Here is a 19,324-nt window from a genome sequence, read left to right as displayed (position 1 = left end):
AATACTTCTTTTTGAAAACTAGAATAACCATAATTTTAATAGAGACTCCATAAAACCGTAAACAATCTCCATGGTCACATGCAACAAAAGGTTGAGGGTTTAAATTTAATTTCACCTTCATAACAATCCCTGATTGGTTTGTCTTTTTTTTTTACTGCGATTGTGCTTCTTTTAAAAAAAACAAAACAAATGTAATTGATTACTGATGTAATTGATTCAACCTCAGTTGTTTTCCGTTTATTATAAGAATATTAATTATCTGCATTTTTTTTTTTTACACTCGAGTGGATTAACAGGCATCACAAACAAACATTCAGCCCAAACACATGAACAAAATACAAAGCTCCACATGAAACAGACTCACCATCAGAAGATTAGCTGACGAAACACACACACACACACACACACACACACTTCACTTACCATCAAATTCATTAACGCTCTCACTCACAGTTTTGCAGGTGTTGACATTGCATACAAAAATAAAAGTGAATTTCGAAAACATCTATTTTATATTGGTCACATACACATGTGAACATTACATGATAAATACATAACGGTTGTTAAACGGAACACTTAAAAGCACTTTAACAGACTAGGAAAGCTGGTTCATGTACGATAAATACTGGTGTCTTGAATTCATGACGACAGAATGATTTGTTCAGTATAATCTCTGTCCTGACGTTGGCTCTGCAACTTAAAAATGTGAAGCATCGATCTCTGAAGAGCCTCAGAAAACAGCCACTTCCTGCTTGTTTGTATTTTATTATAAATATGTGTATTAAATATGTGTAATAGGTCATAAGATGTTTGCGGTGATGGATAATCAGGGGAAGGTTTGCTTTGTAAACAACAAACATTGCTCTCTAATGTTCACTAGTGTTTCCAACTTGTTTTTAAATCTGTGCATCACATTAACTTTTGAAGGAGGTGACGGATGTCTTGACGTTTTATTCAACCCTGACCCTTCATTACAAACACTTCATTAAAATAATCCTGTTATGAGGTAAGCAAGAGCACAACATCGTCTCAAAATCAAGTAAGCTTGATTCCCACGATGCCGCCGCTCTTGATAAATTAGGACTAAAATGTTTGCAGTATTAGAAACGTTTACCATTTTGCTGCTATGCGAAGCACGCAGAGCCCTTTTTTGATCATGTTAAACGAATACAGTACATTAGTTATTACTGCACAACCTGAGGGCGACAGGACCACATGTAGGCGTGTGTACACCGACAGTGGAAGTGTCCGTCATAACTCGCACATCACACAGTCCTCGCGTCTCTGTAGGCGGAGCCAGTTCCACCGTCCTCAGTTGTCCTTCGACAAGTAACCCATGTGTGCGTTTGTGAGGAAGTCACAGGTGGGGATGCTACTCACTGCCTGGTGGATATTCATGGCTGTGATCTCTCTGGGAGCCCTAGAAAAAGGTTTGGATTTTAAGCATCATATAACGTGCAGGAAATATCTATATACTTATAAGACTTGTCAGTAAATGAGATTATAGAGAGTAGAGCTGTTTTCCTTGACCAGCCTGTTACGCAAACACTTGCTCTCACTGATAACATAGATGCCAGCTGGGAACTGCTTTATCTCACTGTTAAATAATTTTTTCTGGATGGAAACTTATATTTGTAGAAGCTCACGCTCCTGCACCAAGTCCATAAAGAAAATCAGCAATTTCAGCTCACTTGGACACAGGAGCTGCTTGTTTGATAGGTGTTGCATCACTGAGGTAAACAAATAATTTCAAACACCAAATATGGCACATTTGGATTTAATGTTTGAGACAGCAGTGGATTATCACTGATTTTCTCTATGGACTTTCATAGTTGTGAAATGGTGAGGAAAAAGCAGCAAACACACTCGATTAACAATTTACTGTAAAGAAAACAATTATTATAGTTCAGAAACAATTATTATGGAATTTCTATTCATTAAATTGGATTATTTGTTGTTGCTAAAAATAGTATGAATATTAACTAGTAGTTGGGACAAGCCCTTGATAGAATACAACAAACAAGAGTGAAAAAATGGAGCATGACGCAGGTTGAAAGAGAATAATAATAAAAAAAAACAGGCTGACCTGTTCTGAGGGGATTTGGTGTAGGCCACAGCCAGAGCTTCTCTCAGGATGTCACTAGAAAACTGTTCAGTAGCCTACAATCACACAAAAACATTAAGTTGTCTGAAACAGTACAAAGTGAGACACATACTGTGGGTATAAATCTCATACATACTAAGAGATTCATGGGTCCACAGTGATATAAAGGAATGTGAAGGTAATGATGAGCAACTGTGAACTGACATGTTTTCCTGCTCCTGCCTGTAAAGACACTGACCTTCAGAATCATGGCTTCGACGACTGGAGCAAACACATTCTTCTCCACCTCGACTGGCTGGAAGTTTACCCCAATCTGAGGGACACACAAATGTTAATTAATGGATTAAGTGGAGCAGTGTAGGTAAGAACCCAAACAGTGTGTATTTCCCCTTCCAAAAGTCCAGATTGGTTTCTTACCTGCTGAGCTGTGTCACTGACAAACTGCGCCGACACACAGGGGCCCACGAAGAACTTGGGCTCTGCGTCGGCATCTTGCTCTTCTTCTTTGACCTTTAGCTTCTGACAGGGAGGAACTACAGTGACGATGTCGACTATCTGGTCATCTGCCTCCTCTGGTTCCGTCTTCAGCAGAGCTTGCATCTGCTCCAGCCGCAACACCAGCTCGTCACAGCTACTCAGGGTTGACGGGCACTCTGCGGACACATGCGCGTGGACGTTTAACGCGGCATTACATAAGCAGCAGCATCAGCAGCAAAAACACAAACACCGACAGCTTCGGTACTCTGCTAAGATTGCACATTTATTGTTTTGCTGCATGTTTATAGCAAACCTGAAAAATCTCACTGAACCAACTGGTAACTGCAGAAGCACAACACCCACACAAATGTAAAACTGAAGAGGGAATACTAATCCACTTTGAGCAGCTTGAGATTTAAAGAGGCTATATGTGAACCGACTATGAATGAACAGATCATAGAATGACTTGAAAGATGAGACTGTCCACATCTTCCTCCTACAATGAACTGCAGACTTACTAATACGAATTGAACTCAGGATGAACCTGCATGCTCCCATATGACTGGGGTAAAAAGCATAAAAAGAAAGTTCTATCAAATTGCAGCCTGTCTGATCTCTTATCCTTCCTTTGTCTGCATGAACTGATGATTCTGTGTGCTGCTTAGTGCAGATGCTGACACACACACATAAAGACTACAGCACAGTCTCAGATGTAGTGTTAAGTAACACGAAAGCAAGAAATGCTTCTAAAAACTAAAGAAAGCCACACGTTGGTCCCAATGTGAAAGTTTTTACTGTGAACTAATTACCACTAAACCTAGAAACTGAAACAGAATGGATTCCGCTAATATCAGCAAATGACCAGGTCCCAGCACAGATGCCAACAGAAACCCCAAAAAAGCATAAGAAGCAAAAAGCAAGTTTTCAGCCTGTCGGGCCAAACTGGACAATGGCCGATGCCAAGTGAAGACAACAGTGCTGCTTTAGTTACCTCATCAGTGTCAGAAAAATACTACAGTCTCCTCTTTTACAGTTCTGGCCAAAGCAAAGGACGCTCACTAACAACTGTGAGCATCAAACCCCCCATGAGTGCTAGAACAGCAATGAGGCTGCAGTTCACTTAGAGCCACATGTGTCGCTATAGAGAACTTTAAAAGTTAACTGTGATGTAACAAAAACAAAATGTCACACTAAAAGATCCAGTCTGTAAGGAATTAGTTTTCCTTTGTTTTCATAGGAAGCTTTTGATTCTGGCTGATTTGTCCATGCAGGCTGCCATACAAACATGGAGGACAAGGCCTTTGCCCAAAGAATATATAAAGGTCTTGTTCAATTTCTCCACAAAAATACCAACATAAACTCACCGGGCTCATTATCTATCTGTGTGAGGATGTCCTCGATGGACTCGTCATCATTTTTACGCTGCGGCTCGGGGTCAGGCGGCGTGTAGCCCCTCTGCCGACACCACTGCACCACCTCTCTGGTCTTGGGTGGAGTGAGGGCCTGTAGGCGAGGCGAGCGGTCCAACACGTCTTGGATGACTCGCTTCACTGCCACCGCTCGCTGAAGCTACACAGAAACATGCAAAAGAAAATTATGTAAAAACTGATATTAGGTTTGAAAAAGATGGGTAAAACCTGGTCTGGTGAGCAATAGATGAATCTATGAGGATGAACTGAGAGGATAAAAACCAGTTGGTGACACACATCTTACTGGAGAGATAGGAAACCATGAGGCAAACAGAAATCTTGCTGAATAAGGAAATAGCATCGAGATGGATCACAGCGAACATAGTACATTATCCCTGACATTACAGACACCATCATCCTGGAATCTGGAGTGTAAAAGTGAGTAACTGGGTTCTGTTCCTCTGAGACCATTAACTAGGAAATAAAGCAGTTACACGTGTACAGCCGAAAAAACAACAACACGCTGTAAATGTTTGACAAAAGTGTTGAGTGCACTCAAATTTTGCAAAATCATTTGCACAGTAAATACAGTAGTACATGTACATGTTAACCATTTAACCCTCATTTAAGTAAAAGAAAAAGAAAAGTCACCTCTGATGCTCTACGCTTGCCAATAGTCCAGGAATAATACTGGTCTGTTGAAGAGGCACAGAATGGATGGGAGTCTTCAGCTACACAAATAAAAAAGAAACAAGTAAAAAAAAAAGTATATCGATATCTTATAAACATGGAGTTGGATTTTCCAGTATATAAATGAAAGGAAAGCTCATTTACTCTTCTCTGGCACAATCAGAGGAAACTTCTTCACCACAGCTGTCAGCAGCTGCATCATGGTCTCTATGTGATCAGTGCTGAGGGAAAAGAAATAAATCACAGGTGTCAGGTGCAGTGAGACAAAATATTCACACACACGGACGAGATCATGTTCTTGAAGCCCTTCAATAACAATGCAATGGGAAAAAGACGAGTGTATGTAATGAAGCTCCACTAGTCTTCACCAAGAACAACTAGTTTAGCAAGTAAAAATAGATGTTAACACCATAGAAAAACGTATATTTTACAAATACAAATAATAAATATTCTGTCCATGGAAGAGTTAATTACATAATGTTGGTGATCAGAACATCAAGACTTCTTATTGCACTTACTTGATGAGGTCATGTGTAGAGTTATCCGCCCCTTGTTCCTGCTTGACAGTTGTCGCTGCAGAAGCAACGTGGGCCGATGTGGGAATGGGGGCCGTCACCGGGGGAGACGGACCAGCTGTAACAACTGTGCCGATACCCGGCTCTGTTTTCACTGTAGCAGCAGAGAGACAGAGACAGAGAGGGAGACGCAGAGAGAAACAGATTCATTTTCATTTAACTCACACCCTGGGTCTGACATGATCAAGGAAAACACAATGGTGAGAAGTCGCTGCTCAAAGAATTTGCACCGCAAGCTGCACCTGCAGCATTAGCGTCTGTATGTGTGTACACAGACTATATTTGTGCTTCTAATGAAGACATTTACTTACACCTTGTCTGGAACCCTGACCTACAATCATATTAATTTTAAATAAAAACAACTATTCTCAAAAGTTCTCAGCCACTATCTTCTAACACACATAATAAGACAAGAAATGCTTAACTTGCTTTATAAAATATTTAAACAAAAATCATCTGTTAATCTGTAAAATTAGGTATAAAAACTGACCAGGTTCAGTACCAAAACTAACATTGTTGTTTTAATGATACCTACTAAAATATATAATACAGTAGAAAAGAGTGGCGGTGTGAAAGAGGAGTGGGTGGAGTGGGGATGGACCCCTCTAACCTTGTGCCAGGGGCAGAGCAAGGGAGGGGGAGGCCTGGATGGCAGGACTTGGGGAAGCTCCAGGTCTAGCTGCTCCAGAGGTGGTGCAGGAGGAGGGAGTAGTGGAGACCGTGCCTTTGGACACGACTACACAGAGGAGAAAACAAACACTTAGGATGGATCAATGGGCCATTAAACAAATAGGCTTAATGGTTCATGGAAAATGAGAAGGGATTATGATGGGATTTACAGAAGCTGTCTCAAACACTATATAGTCATACTTAAGACAAATTGAATAAAATTGTTTGCTATTTTTTTTACATTGTGTTTTTAACTCCACACCTATTGTTCAAGATTTAGCAAACATCACATGCATGTGTTAATTTAAGTCAGTATACAGTGCTGTTGTGTTTTATTCAAATACCACTGCTACTCTCTTTTAGATACTTAAGATTAGGCCTGAATGATTTATGGAAACAAGCTTATTGGGATGTTTCTGACACGTCACGATTTGATTTGCAATACTTTAAGTGTCAGCTCATTATTCACTTATTATATTATTAAAGATGAAGTATTACTACATGTCACACTGAATCAAAATATGAAGTACTCTAAATTGTAATGCAAAAATGATCCCAAGATACCTTTAGCAGTGGAAACACCAAAAGGTATGCCGTTAAACATTTATGCTAAAACCGCCACCTTTGTGATTTGAATAATTGTTCAGCCCTACATAACATGTCATCATTATAAAACCTCACCTTTACCAACAGGCATCAGTATTGTCTGCAGCCCTCCAGACCCAGTGCCAACCCCCAGCTGTTTAAGTTGGTTAGCAGGAATGGTTAAAACAGTCTGCTGAGAGCTGGAACCTCCAGAATGGATCTTTAGCATCCCTGGACAAAACACAATTTCAATACAGAGTTAACACAACTGTTTCAATAAGTTAACTTAAGTTAAAAAATGTGGTACTATGTGATTGATGCAGTGTTAGGTTCCTGATTATCTTACCTGAGAGAGTTGCAGCAGTCTTCCCTGCTCCGGCTGCCACCCCACTGACTAAGGAAGCTGCCCCAACCAATGACGCGCCGCTGCTTTTAGGCACAGCCCCGACTCCTGCACCCTTGGATGCGCCGATGACAGGCAAATTGGAAGTGCCTTTGGCAACTGTTACCAAAGCTCCTGTTGATCCCACAACACTCTTTGTCATGGTGGCAGAGTTGCCAGCACCCTTGACCAAAGTGGCCACAGCTGTCTTTGACAGGCTGCCACCACCACCACCAGCAGCAGCAGCAGCAGCAGCGGCGGCAGCACTGGCGCTCTTAGCTGCACTGATGACCGCTGCTTGGTTGGCTGCTACCAGGAGTGAGTGGTGCTGAGAGGAAGACTTTACACCTTCAGCAGGCTGCATAGAACAAACGGAAACATTCCTTTACTCTCAATGACAGAAGAGTTGTATTAAGTCATCTAATGTGGATTTCGTCTCATTCAAAAATGTATTCGAGTGTCCTTTTTCAATTGTACACTTAAAATACACATCTCCTTTGCTGCTACACAACAGTGAATGTATATATTATCTGATATTTACTTATGTGACAGTTATTTAACACTCACAGGGGTTCTTATAAATGAGTCTGGGAATTGTGGTGGAACTTTGTAGTGTTAACTTAGCGTTAACTGTCTTGTGTCTGCCTCTGTTCACATTTGTTTACTGGTTTTGTGAAAATCTGAGGGTGAGTTGTGCTGATCAGGTCACTGGTTTTATGGAATTTCCAAAGACAATAGGGTCAATTTTCTCTCGGGGAGAGTCCATCTTTACCGGTGGCATCAACAAATGCCAGAGTACTGATTACTTTTCTAGTTTGTTACATACTGTATGCATATTTGTGTGTTAGAGCCTCTCAGCAATTGTTATGTTTCCATTTCTCAAGTTAATGAGGCCAGTGACTGAGACTATAATCACCAAAAGCCAGACCAATGCTGATGGACGGGTTAGGGTTCTGCTCTCGCTGACAAATACTCAAGTGACCTTGCCACTGCACTCACAATGGATCGCTCCTGATTTCTATGAATTCGTAGTGCAGTGGCAAATGCTACATCAAGAATTTACCCTTGTTTTATGCATAACAAAAAGTTCATTTCTTCTACAAAAACATTTGTTTAGAACACAGATACTCAAGCTTTTTTTGACTATAAAAAAATAGTCACAAAAAAGTTCAAATATATCAGTTAATCAATGATTGAAAAAACAATAGAATTAGCATGACTCAATCTTTCAGATGTTCATGTTAAATGGTACAGCAATTTGAGTTGAAGTTTAAAAAAAGACCAACTCTGAGCCCGAGTAAAAGATAAAACATGCAGACTGTGAAACTAGCCTGTTGTATGTTGCTTGCTGTTGCAGCACTGATAGAGCTGGGGGTGGAGCTAGCCGCAGTGATCACTCCACCCGTCATTCTCAGTGTGGTCGTCCCCGGCTTGGACAAATGTCCTGCAGCCGCTGCCGTTACTGTCTTAACGGAGCCATCCGACAACTTCACCTGTGCACCCTGGGAGCTGCCCACCACCTGTCAATCATAGAAAAACTTTTACCAAACTTCGTACAGTGATCCCCTGCTAAAAACACATATTGAACAACAGGCAGTGCAAAATTCCCAAAACTGTAGTAATTATGTTTGCTAGATCTTTTTACTACATCACAGAACAGTCTGACAACACCAGATACTGCTTATAAAAGGGTCTCAAACTCGGGCTGTGGGTGGGAGAAAATATAGTGGAAAAACACAGCAGTTGCTACTTGGGTTAACAGGATGCAGAAAAATGTACTGACCTGAGCCAGAATAGCAGCTTTCTGTCCAGCTGTTACCCGGATGGCCTGTGGGGTAACAGTTGCTGGAGATGAGGCTGCATGACCTGCTGAACCAGAAACCCCTTGCTTCCCTGAACCTTGCGCAGGCTGACCAACCAGAAAAGTACCCTAGGTAAATTGGACAAAGGGGGTTTGGGATCAGGTTGAAATCCAACAGTTTGATGTAATTCAAAGTTGGTGGAACAGTCATGGTCTACGGCCTCTCTCTCCCTCTCAAAGTGTGAGGAAACACTGTTATTCTTGAGGATTGGTGAAAACATTGTCTCAGGTCTGTGCCTTAAACCTATGTAAATACAACCTCAGTGAAACCTTTATAGACAACTTCATTATGCTGCTGGCTAAATGCACAGACTGCACTATTCTAAAACTGACTGAAAGATCAATGACGCTATAATGAATGTGTCCAATTAAAACCACTCCAGGCTCAGCCTCTCAATAACAATACTGACAGGCACACACTGAGGAAAAAGAAACACCGTTGGTATACTGTACACCTTCTTTTAACCTCTACCGGGAAAGTTCTGTTACGTTTGTCTGTCTGTCAGTGACCAACATAACTGTAAATGTAGATTAAGGCCCAAAGAAAAATCATCAGATTCTGTTGGTGGTCTGGACATGGATCCAGAGTCAGGATTTTGTTATACCAAGTTTTGGATTACGACATAACTGCTCGTTTACCTACCTGCGGTGTCTGTTTTAGGATATAGGATGTGTAGGACAAGTTGGAAGGCAGACTGCTTGAAGAGGAAGAGGAGGGGGTCTGAGAGCCCCCCGTGCCTGCTGACGAGTTGCTCTGGGACTGCTGACCTAAATTACAAACAGCCACATACACATCAGCCTGAACAATTGTGGTTTTCTTTATCCTAAAGGATCCATAATCTACTATTCATGAGTTGTAACAACTAAGAAAGAGCACATTTATTACAATAAATGATCCCAAAGTAATGAGTAATGTTGGTTAACAGCTGTAGATTTTATATTTTAGACAAATTGTGTAATGTTGCTTAAGTCCCAATCTTTTTAATCTCACTACAATTTGACAGAAGTTGAGTTGTGGTAGTGTTACACAATCAAAATATTTGTTTCAGTTTGGTACCACTACATAAAACTACAATGACCAGACCTAGAAAAGAAATGTATGAGGGTCTATCCCTGCTAGGAGGTGCAAGATGAATCACTCAAACTCACATGGACATCACATTATCATATATACCCAAAGTGAACACTGTGATTTTGTTTTCATTAAAGTGGAGGTTGTAAATATTTGAGAACTTGATATTTGGGTAAATCACATGTGTATTTTTCCTTGAGTAAACTGAGAATATTTTTGTGTTACCATTTACTGTTTTGAGACCTCATGATGCTAAACTAATAGGCTATATTTCAGCAGCATGTCTGATGAAAGTAAAAAAAAGAAGCCCCCTCAAGCATCCCATAAGATCAACATAAATTGTTTACATCATGTGCTTTGTTGCCAAAACAGTAAAATGAACATATTTTGTCATTTAAAAACTTATAATCTTCACATATGTGACAGAAGGATGCAGGTCTTACTTGCACTGGAGGCTCTGAGGATTGCTCCTTGTGGAATGAGAAGCAGCTTTCCCTTCCCTGATGGGTTTTTACTGTTGGTAGTCAGATAGAGTTTGGTGCCTGGTGGTAAATTGGCCAGATTAGCCAGATTGTTGGCTGGGAGCTGAAGAGTAGCCATCACTGTGGGTATGTAGAGACAACAACATCAAAATCAAATTGTCACCATTTTAAATGAGATTACAGTGTATTGTAAATCACTACTGCATTATAACAACAATTAGGAGACATACCCAAACAACAATATAAATTGTGTTTTTTAACATTCAGTAGATCTGTTTAACAATGGCAAATGTCTAAACCTTGATTATGATGTCATATCAATGAGCTGTGCAGTTCAAGTGTGCAGTTCATTATCTATGCCTGTATGTTTGAACTCTGACCTCCACTCTTGCCTCCTGAACCACTAGTTGCCTTGGTAGCACCTTGCTGACCAGAGATGCCGCTGGCTCCACTCATGATGGCTTTAGCGACTCCCTGAGCCAAAACTTGCTTTGCGCCCATCACCTTGGAGACAGAGGGGTTGCCCTTAGCGACCAGGATCTGTCCACTGCTGATAGCTACCTGTTTCACGGCGGACTGAAGCGTTGAGCTTACGGGAATACCTAACATCTAGAAATGAGAAAAGTACCATATTTACCCTCTGAATGAAACACGTAAATTATTGCTGTGCTTCTTTTTTTGGGCATTTGCCACAGAGACTGACCTTGCTTGATGTGGCCCCTGCGGCCCCTGCTGCCTGCTTCTGGGCTGACACAGAGATCATGTGACCTCCCTTCACTGCAACAAACTGGTGGGCTGCTGTAGTTGCAGGTTGCTGCTGGCTGGTTACTGTGGAAACCATTTGCTGTTGCTGTGTTGAAACCTCTCCCGGCTCTTGTTTGATAATAACCTGCACAAGAAGTGAGTGCACTTGGATAGGTGGATTGTAACAAGAGCACAGTGCTTTCAAACAGAAATTTAAATCCCCGTATTCTTTGATAGCAATCAGTGAGAAGAGATTAGTTAAAAGTATCATCATTTATTCATCAAAGGGATGTTGATATATTCCCATCTGTATCCATCTGTCCTGGCCTTTAGTACTACAGAAGATGCCGGGGGCAGATGAAATGTAGAATCTGAGTTAATGAGAACACAAATTATACTTCACTCTTTGTGAATGGTGATGGGATAATGAACAAGCGGGATTTACACTGGGGTATAGACAATCTGAGCGAAATAGAAGTGTACAACTGTCTCTGCAAAGCTCCCCACATACCCTCCCATCTTCAGCATGATGTCCCATTTAAATAGCTTGCCAAGGCACTCGCATCTGCTGAAGAAGCACCTTGGCCTACTATTAATACCACATTGCTTTGCTAAAGATACAGACACTACAGGGATATGATGCATTCTCAGTGGAAGGGACTAAACAGACCATGTTTTAACGGTCATGTTCAAAACTTAAACAAACATTAAGACCATCAACTCACCTTCATCCCCGAGGAGAGCAAGGTGCCAGTATGAACTTTAGGGGCTGGAGAACGAGTGCCTTGTGCCACAGATTGTTTAGCTGAGGGACTTCCTGTGGAGTAACACACACACACACACACACACACACACACACACACACACACACACACACACACACACACACACACACACAGTAAGTCAATGACTGATGATAGCTCACTACAGTTCCTGCCATTCTTTCCATGAATATCAAGGTCACAGTGGTGCAAGGTTTTTGGCAGGTTTACTCAGTGTGGGTGTCGGGCTTGAGCACTGCAAAAGCACTGCTTGCTACATACCACATTTTAATATATTTCACCGTCGGACTGGTGAATCAGCTACAACACCCACAAGAGCCTCATCCACTTTGACAAAACATTGCTCGACACTGAAGTGACACTGCTGATGTGGGAAACACATCAGACTCGGTGATGATTCTGCTCCATGATGGGATATCATACACATGAAGCATGCGTTTGCTCAGGCTGACTTATTATCTTTGCAAATAACCAAACAGATCATAACAGAATGTGACACGAGTGTGGGGTCTCATCCACCGAATGTGGCAATGAAACACAGCAGCTCAGTCACCATGGTAACCTTGCATACAGCAGTCACCTTGCTGACTCATCACACTTTATGAGTGTAAAATGGGAACAAAAGAAACTTGGTGAGCTAGAGAAAATGGCAAAAAAGAAGAGGAGAAAAATATCGAAATTGAAGTTTACAGATATTGCAGTTGCAATTAGATTTATGATATAATTTGATTCACTGTGTAAACAATTTCAAATGTGATAAAGCACTACCACACATTTAATTTCAAGAGGACAGTGGCAACTGACACAGGTTATTAATTGATCAACCTTAATAAGAGAGTAAAAAAGAAAAAGGGGAGCGTGGAGGATGCCATTTATCAATAGTTCTGTTATGCAGTATATTCTTCACAGCTGTATTTACTGTAAATCCTGGAAGGGCAACTATAGACTAAGAATGGCTTCCGTGGTTGGAAAAACAACACCAATTGAATTAAAGTTGTTGGGAGAATTAGCCCATACTTCCCACTTGATTTAAAACATCAGAGTGAATGGAGCTTGGTTTCAGGTGATGTCTGTGAACTTCCTGCTAACAAACTGACTCTATGAGGCATCTCAGTCAGTGTGTCTTGATTTTACATCTGATATCAAGTACCACTTTGAAATTGAGTGGGAAACGTGTACCTGTGGAGGCAGAGGAAGAGGAGGCCATGCTGATCACCTGGCCTGGTTTATCAACAATGATATAAGGGTTGTTGAGTACTGATGAAGAGTTCTGCTTGCTGTGGACAGGGGTGGATGTGGTGGGTGTGCGAGGCAGTGGGGAGTGGCTTGGGGTGGAGATTGGAGACCCTGTCAAATAAATTAACACAGAATAGAACTTCAAAATTCAAAAGAAAGATAATATTAGGACCATGCATCATTGAATAAGCAAATAAAAGAAAAACCTTTAAATCTAATACAGTTTATATTAGGAGTTCCCAAACTTTAGCCCAACCTTTTTCACAGCAGACATTTTGACATGAAGGAAAAACACAGGTGCTACGGGTGACATCATGGTGGCTTTGTTCACTTCCTGTACGTCAGTACATTGTCACAGAGCCAGCATTAACCCTGAAACTAAAGAAGCTAAGTGGACCTCTGCCAGCAGTGCGTTTCCTACTGCAACCTGTCAAAATATCTGCTGTGAAAAACGGTGGAGCTCATGAAATTCAAACATAAACATTCATGTATGTATTAACATTATATAAATGTGTATGAATTTGGTTTCCCAAAATTCCACTACTTTCAAACTTTTTTACCTTCATAAAAATGTTTCGACAGTTAAATCATAATCAGGAGAAAGTGTGTAGTGTAACTTAATCTTCTTGTTTTATTAAATTAAAATGAGTCCAACTTCTTATTTAGAACAGAGTTTGTATGCAAACACTTTAAAAACCACTTAGAGCCACTAGATAGTTACCTGAGACTATTTTGCAGCTCATGGTGATTGGTTGGAATGATTTTCCAGGAGACTCAGCGGGACTTGGTGGCTGTCCTTGTGGAACAATTTTACAGCTTGCTGTGATAGGCTGGAAGGCCGAGTTGCCATGGGAACCCAGGGCGATCCTGTCACTTGCTTTTGGTCGGGTTGGAGTGCGCTCACCAGCAGTAAGGCCTGAACTATGTCCCCCTGCATGTCTCCCCATCTCTGCTTTGATGAAACCTGGGAGGAAATATAAGAGTTTATATCAAATTTATTCTCAAATAGATCAACCAGTGTGGGTCATAGAAATTAATATTTCAGATTAAAAGCAGATGAGTTGCACGTGGGCTCATAATTCACTATGGATGAGGAAAATATTGCTTAAATAATAAATTGGTAGAAATATGTGAGGGTGAGTCTCTATATTAAAAGGAAATAAATGGTACAGGTGATAATTAAATTGTGCATGCAATAACGGGTGTTGTCAGAGCCAATCTGCACTTCACTAATTCAAAATCAAAGACCTGTGGTGTTAAAATGTGCCTACACACCACAAGTCCCCATAAACTGACAAGTTCTGAGTGAGGACTCGGTTTATCTTGAAGATATAATCAAATAAATTTGGTTTCTCACCAAATGTCTGTATGCCTTGAAGCCAAACAAATGCATGAACATTTTCCCCTCTACATAGCCAAGATGCAGACCAAATTTTTAAAACATTTTAAACCCCGATTGTTCACGTTTGAACTGAACTGTTACTGATATACCTTTATCTAGAACAACATCATGCGGCATGGGCGAAGTGGAGGGTCCATAACTTTGGGCCAGGTAGGTAGGACTGGCTGCTCTGTGAGTCACCTTGGATGAAGTGGACTGAGGGATAAAGTCTTCCCCAAGAGAGTCCCTGTGGAGCTCCACATCAACCACCTGGAACAAAAAAACAACTCATCGTCAGATTAAAGCACTGAAACAAGTCATTGCGGGAACAGAGTGAAAATGTATAACTTACAGTTTCTGCTCCCAAGGTCTGTAACCCAGTGTATGTTCTGTCCAACTGTAGGAAAATAAAAAGACAAAAACAAAAACCTTTAAGGCTGTTGAGGTTACAAAGTAAACTATGCTATAACTATAACATTTACAAAGTCCTATAAATTGTAAAAGCTTCAAGATAATAACCAGCAATTTATATTCCATTTTATAATTGAATTGTTCTGCACAATAAACCTGTTATAATGCACTACTTTTCCACCATCTCTAAACTAAATCTCATAATTTTGGTGACAAATTGCATTCAGAAAAATACTGTATATCAGTCAGAAGAAGACAACTAACTGAGTGATGATGTGCTGACCTTTAACTGATGGATGATGTCAATGCGTTTGTTGCGAGGGTCTTTGAAGTGGATTTGGATCCTCACAGGAAACTCACCCCAACCACGACGTGTCAAATGAAAAGGAGGCTCACTGAGAACAGACATGTTCAAAAGGCCTCATGAAATGTCATTAAAATACACCTCAGGACCTCGAGACGAGAGAACAAATTACAAAGAGTTTGTGAAGAAAACTAAGCTCTCACTCTGATGTCTGATTTCCTCACATAACAGACCCTAATCTGACAAGGATGTGTGAATAGATGCGTGTTATACATTCAATCCAATTTATTTCACATCACAACACAACAAACGTTATCTCAAGGCACTGTACATAGTAAGACAAAAACATTTACAAAATTGAATAGCGAGAAGAGAAACCCAACAGTTCACACAATGAGTAAAGAGAGAAAAACCCCCTCCCTTTTAACAGGAAGAAATGGCTGACGGAACCAGACATGTATAGGTTAAACATCTATTAAGTTTACCCTATACATGATACAAAGCATTGGTTTATCCTTTCATTCATCTCATCTTCATTCAGACTATTATCACAGAGCTTCACTGCTGTAGAGCGGCTGCTACGGCAACATGAACGCATTGTCAGCTGAAACTACTGGGAGGCTACAGTTCAGGATAAGACTTGCTGACTGATGAAACCATCAGCAATCTTTCATCCACTGCCAGATTTGGGGAGTAGAAACTCAATATTTCAACTAAAGAACTCAAAGATTCAAGAGTTTTTTCACAATGACATGCTGAAATTATATACACAGACTTCAACGCTTTAACCAGCAACAAGGCCTCAAACGCACATGTTTTTTCAACAAAATGACACTGTGTGTATGATTTAGGCGTGTCCACTATTAGTCATGTTGATGTCGACTTCTATTCTGAGTCACTGTGTACTAAATGACACTAAGGACTCCACCTAATAACATGCGTGTATAATTGCCGAAAGGTTTTAGCCAAGTCTTTACTTTCAGCTGTGGGGTTTTGTCTCAAAGATCAGAATTGTTAAATATCCACAGGGGGGCAGTATTTATCTGAGGATAAAAGAATGTGCTAGCAATCAGGCGATAGCTGAAGTGGTTATTTAAAGTTATCCTGAATTAATAATCAGGAGATAATGAAGTAAGACTGTTCCACATTAGCAATTATTTAAATTTAACTCCTCACTTCCTAAAGACTGTGTGGCAACAGGAGGGGGAACTACTAACCGAGAGTAATAAATATAGTTAGGAGTAAACATTGTGTAAATGAGTAACCATGACAAATCTTAGAGGAACAAGTTTGTCTGCGTGTGTCTACCTATTGTTGTTGCCTGAGGTTACCTTATAAAACAGCACCCAGTGCTAATATTTACCACAAGAGTGGAGCCCTGCCTATCTCAGAACAAGGGTGCATGACTAAGAAGTGCTTATTGCTTGCTTCCTTGCGTGTCTAAGATGTTAGAAAGAAAAATAGACTGGAACAAACCTGACTTCCACCAGGTCATTGGGTTTGTAGCTTGGATGCAAGAAGAACCAGACTTTCTTTACAAAGTGGTCTATGCTTGGTTCCCTCCTGGAGCCTCTGACATACACCATCCACTTATGGGTAGACTGGTCATTCTCTTCCCGCTTATCAGGGGGAATGTATCTGAGGGATAAGGACAAAAAAAGACATGCATTCAACTGAAGTAAAAAAACTTGCCTCATTGGACACAAGATATAATTATCTAAAAACTCATCTAATTTATCTTCCAGAGTAAATGAGTAGAGTGTGACTGTTGTGTGAAATGTAAGTCTCACATCTAAACCTCAGAGACATTAAGTGTACACACAAATGGGCCCCATCAATCAGGTTAGAGTTATAGAAACAGTATCTATTTTGTGTTTTATGTAATTTTAACTTCATGTACTACCAGAGAATGCACACCTATGCTAAGGTCACTCCTATTTCTGTGACTGGATCACCATCAAAATCTAATAATTTCTTCTCTGGGCAATAACCCAGAAAAATGTGATCAAAATCTATCATTTACTTCTTTAAGCTTGTCCAAAAACGTAACTTACATACCAGAGATAATAACACCTCCAGTAAAACTACCTGGCTAACACTAAGGATTTATAACTCAGTTGAAAGGTTTCATTAACATAAATTGTTGATAATTCAAATCAACAGGCTACTAATGATAATAATTTAAGTGAATGGCTCTTGTAATGAGAAAGACCTGTGCTACAACATACTAAGACTGAGAGATGACAGAGTGAATAAAACCTATTTGTAGTTTGGTTACATACTTGGATACATTCCCCACTACGATTGTCTTCTTTGCATACAGTCTAGAAGCTTCGTCTCCAGTTGAGTGGTAAGTCACCCTCTGATCTGCTCCCACAGATGATGGCACACCAAAAGTGTCCTTCAAGAATCAAGAATATTGCAAGTTAAATCAGAGGTTAAAAAATACCAGAGTAATAATGACAACTACTTCTTCATTTATCAAATAACCAAAATGCTTGTCATCAGCTGAACTCACTTTGCCTGTATTACGTCCAGGTCTGCGCTCCTGCTTACTGCTATCCTCTCTCCATGCTCCCTCTACATCCCTCTCAGATCCTTCTCCTTGCTGTGACAGGGACTCGGACTCTGACTGAGCCAAAGAAGGAGTCTCAGAACCCTGGTTGAGAGGGGAAGAGGAACGGGATGGGGACTCAAGGAAACGACGGATGGCTGGATGGTTCAGCACTGCAGGGTCACTCTTAGAACCATGCTAAGACACAGGAGACACAGTGCTGGTTGGTTACTGAGCCTGGAGGTTAGTTATCAGCCAAGTATGAATATAAAGAACCCCAGGATTAGGAAGTTTACCTCTGTGAGCTTTGTCATCCCAGCATTGGCATAGTAATTGGCAACTATGCACGCCCTAAGCTTGTCCATCATCCTCCTGGCTTCATTGAGTCGCTGCAAATCAGTAAAACATAATTTCTTCTTCTTGTATCAACTCAATTTCAATATGTGTTATTGACACAGCTCAAGTAAATATTTTTGTGTGTGACAATGCACTGTATCCTCCAGGTACCTGACTGATGACATCTATCTCGTGTTCTTTGCTCTTCATCTCCAAAGAAAACTGCTCTCTGATTATGGTGTCAATCTTCTGTACTGCTGCCTCCCTAGCTGTTAGTACAGATGGACAGTGGATAAACATCAATTTGTAGTAATGAGTGTTTGCTATCACAGCATGTAAATGCAGGTGTACTGTTTCAGAGTTTAAAGCACGAACTTAACTTACCATTATGTTCAACGGCTTTGTTTCTCTTGCTATTTTGCACAAGAGAAATGTCCTCATAGTCAGGATCGATGCCTTCAATTTTCCTTTTAACTCCAGACATGTCTGCCTGTAAAAATAAAAGTACTTTTTTTGGAAACCTTTGACCAGCTTTGATTATAGTTGGAGTTAACCGGCGAGCACAGGCTGTCAGGTTTCAGCTTGCCCACTGCTAACTTTAGCCTCACCTAGCTATCCAGTGATGCTAGCAGGCAATCTACGACCTAGCATGTGGCTTCCAATAGTTAACATGTGATTTTTAAAAGACACTTTGCAAGTGAGCTACATAACCTAAAACAGTAAACATGCAGCTATGTTTCACATTGTTATCGTTCCGTGCCTAACGTCCACGAAGCCGGCAAACGTGTACATTTAGCAACCGCTACCCTTGTTTGCTAACTTAGCTAGCGCTAGCACACATTTGTACACACAGATTCAATTGGTTCAAAATGCAGACTTACGGGGCTACTCTGTACAGTGGAGCAACGTTTCTTTGTGAGGCGTGTGTTTTAATTCAATGAGGGCATATCCCCTGCGGTATGCAGCACCAACTTTACACACTAATGTTTGATAAATTGCTAAATCTCGAGGTGGACAGGTGGGCTAAATGGTGGAGCGTTAGCTTTGCACGTTAGCTGAATGGCCACCAGGGGCTGCTATTCTACAAACCCTCTGGTGTTGGAACCCAGAAGTCACTTCATTTTGTGTTACCTGTCGGATGATGATGAAAAATAATGGTGACGATATGACATCAACCCATTGCAAATGGAACTATATTTAAACACATCCGCCATAATTTGAAAATACTGTGCATGGCCTAATGGAGTTGAGTGATGAGTGGACATCCTTG

The 19,324-nt window shown here is 40.7% G+C and overlaps 1 protein-coding gene across 1 annotated transcript; it reads right to left on the bottom strand.

Moving 5' to 3' along the window:
* Window positions 1–195: 195 nt before the first annotated feature.
* yeats2 (YEATS domain containing 2) lies at window positions 196–19,105 on the bottom strand. The gene is made up of 30 exons (XM_044028752.1): window positions 18,936–19,105; window positions 18,439–18,544; window positions 18,226–18,323; window positions 18,015–18,107; window positions 17,683–17,916; window positions 17,447–17,565; window positions 16,641–16,802; window positions 15,144–15,255; window positions 14,802–14,846; window positions 14,560–14,719; window positions 13,790–14,032; window positions 13,012–13,179; window positions 11,776–11,867; window positions 11,010–11,195; window positions 10,687–10,915; window positions 10,268–10,426; window positions 9,396–9,520; window positions 8,675–8,821; window positions 8,223–8,411; window positions 6,856–7,249; window positions 6,606–6,740; window positions 5,866–5,991; window positions 5,199–5,349; window positions 4,825–4,901; window positions 4,642–4,721; window positions 3,946–4,150; window positions 2,522–2,757; window positions 2,343–2,417; window positions 2,087–2,160; window positions 196–1,420 (listed from the first exon to the last, which is right to left on the bottom strand). Exons 2-30 carry the CDS (start codon window positions 18,536–18,538, stop codon window positions 1,312–1,314), a joined length of 4,323 nt encoding a protein of 1,440 aa, XP_043884687.1. The 5' UTR covers window positions 18,539–18,544; window positions 18,936–19,105; the 3' UTR covers window positions 196–1,311.
* Between the last annotated feature and the right edge of the window lie 219 nt (window positions 19,106–19,324).

The sequence above is a fragment of the Solea senegalensis genome, linkage group LG1, assembly GCF_019176455.1.
Source record: "Solea senegalensis isolate Sse05_10M linkage group LG1, IFAPA_SoseM_1, whole genome shotgun sequence".
Taxonomy (NCBI): Eukaryota; Metazoa; Chordata; class Actinopteri; order Pleuronectiformes; family Soleidae; genus Solea; species Solea senegalensis.
This window is presented reverse-complemented; position numbering and strand designations above follow the sequence as displayed.

Coding starts and splice junctions, on each gene's coding strand:
- yeats2 (XM_044028752.1), bottom strand. CDS start 18,538: ATGTCTGGAGTTAAAAGGAAAATTGAAGGCATCGATCCTGACTATGAG. Junction 5,350..5,865: donor TGCTCTGCCCCTGGCACAAG/GTTAGAGGGGTC, acceptor CTGCTGCTACAG/TGAAAACAGAGCCGGGTATC. Junction 4,151..4,641: donor GCAAGCGTAGAGCATCAGAG/GTGACTTTTCTT, acceptor GTTTCTGTGTAG/CTTCAGCGAGCGGTGGCAGT.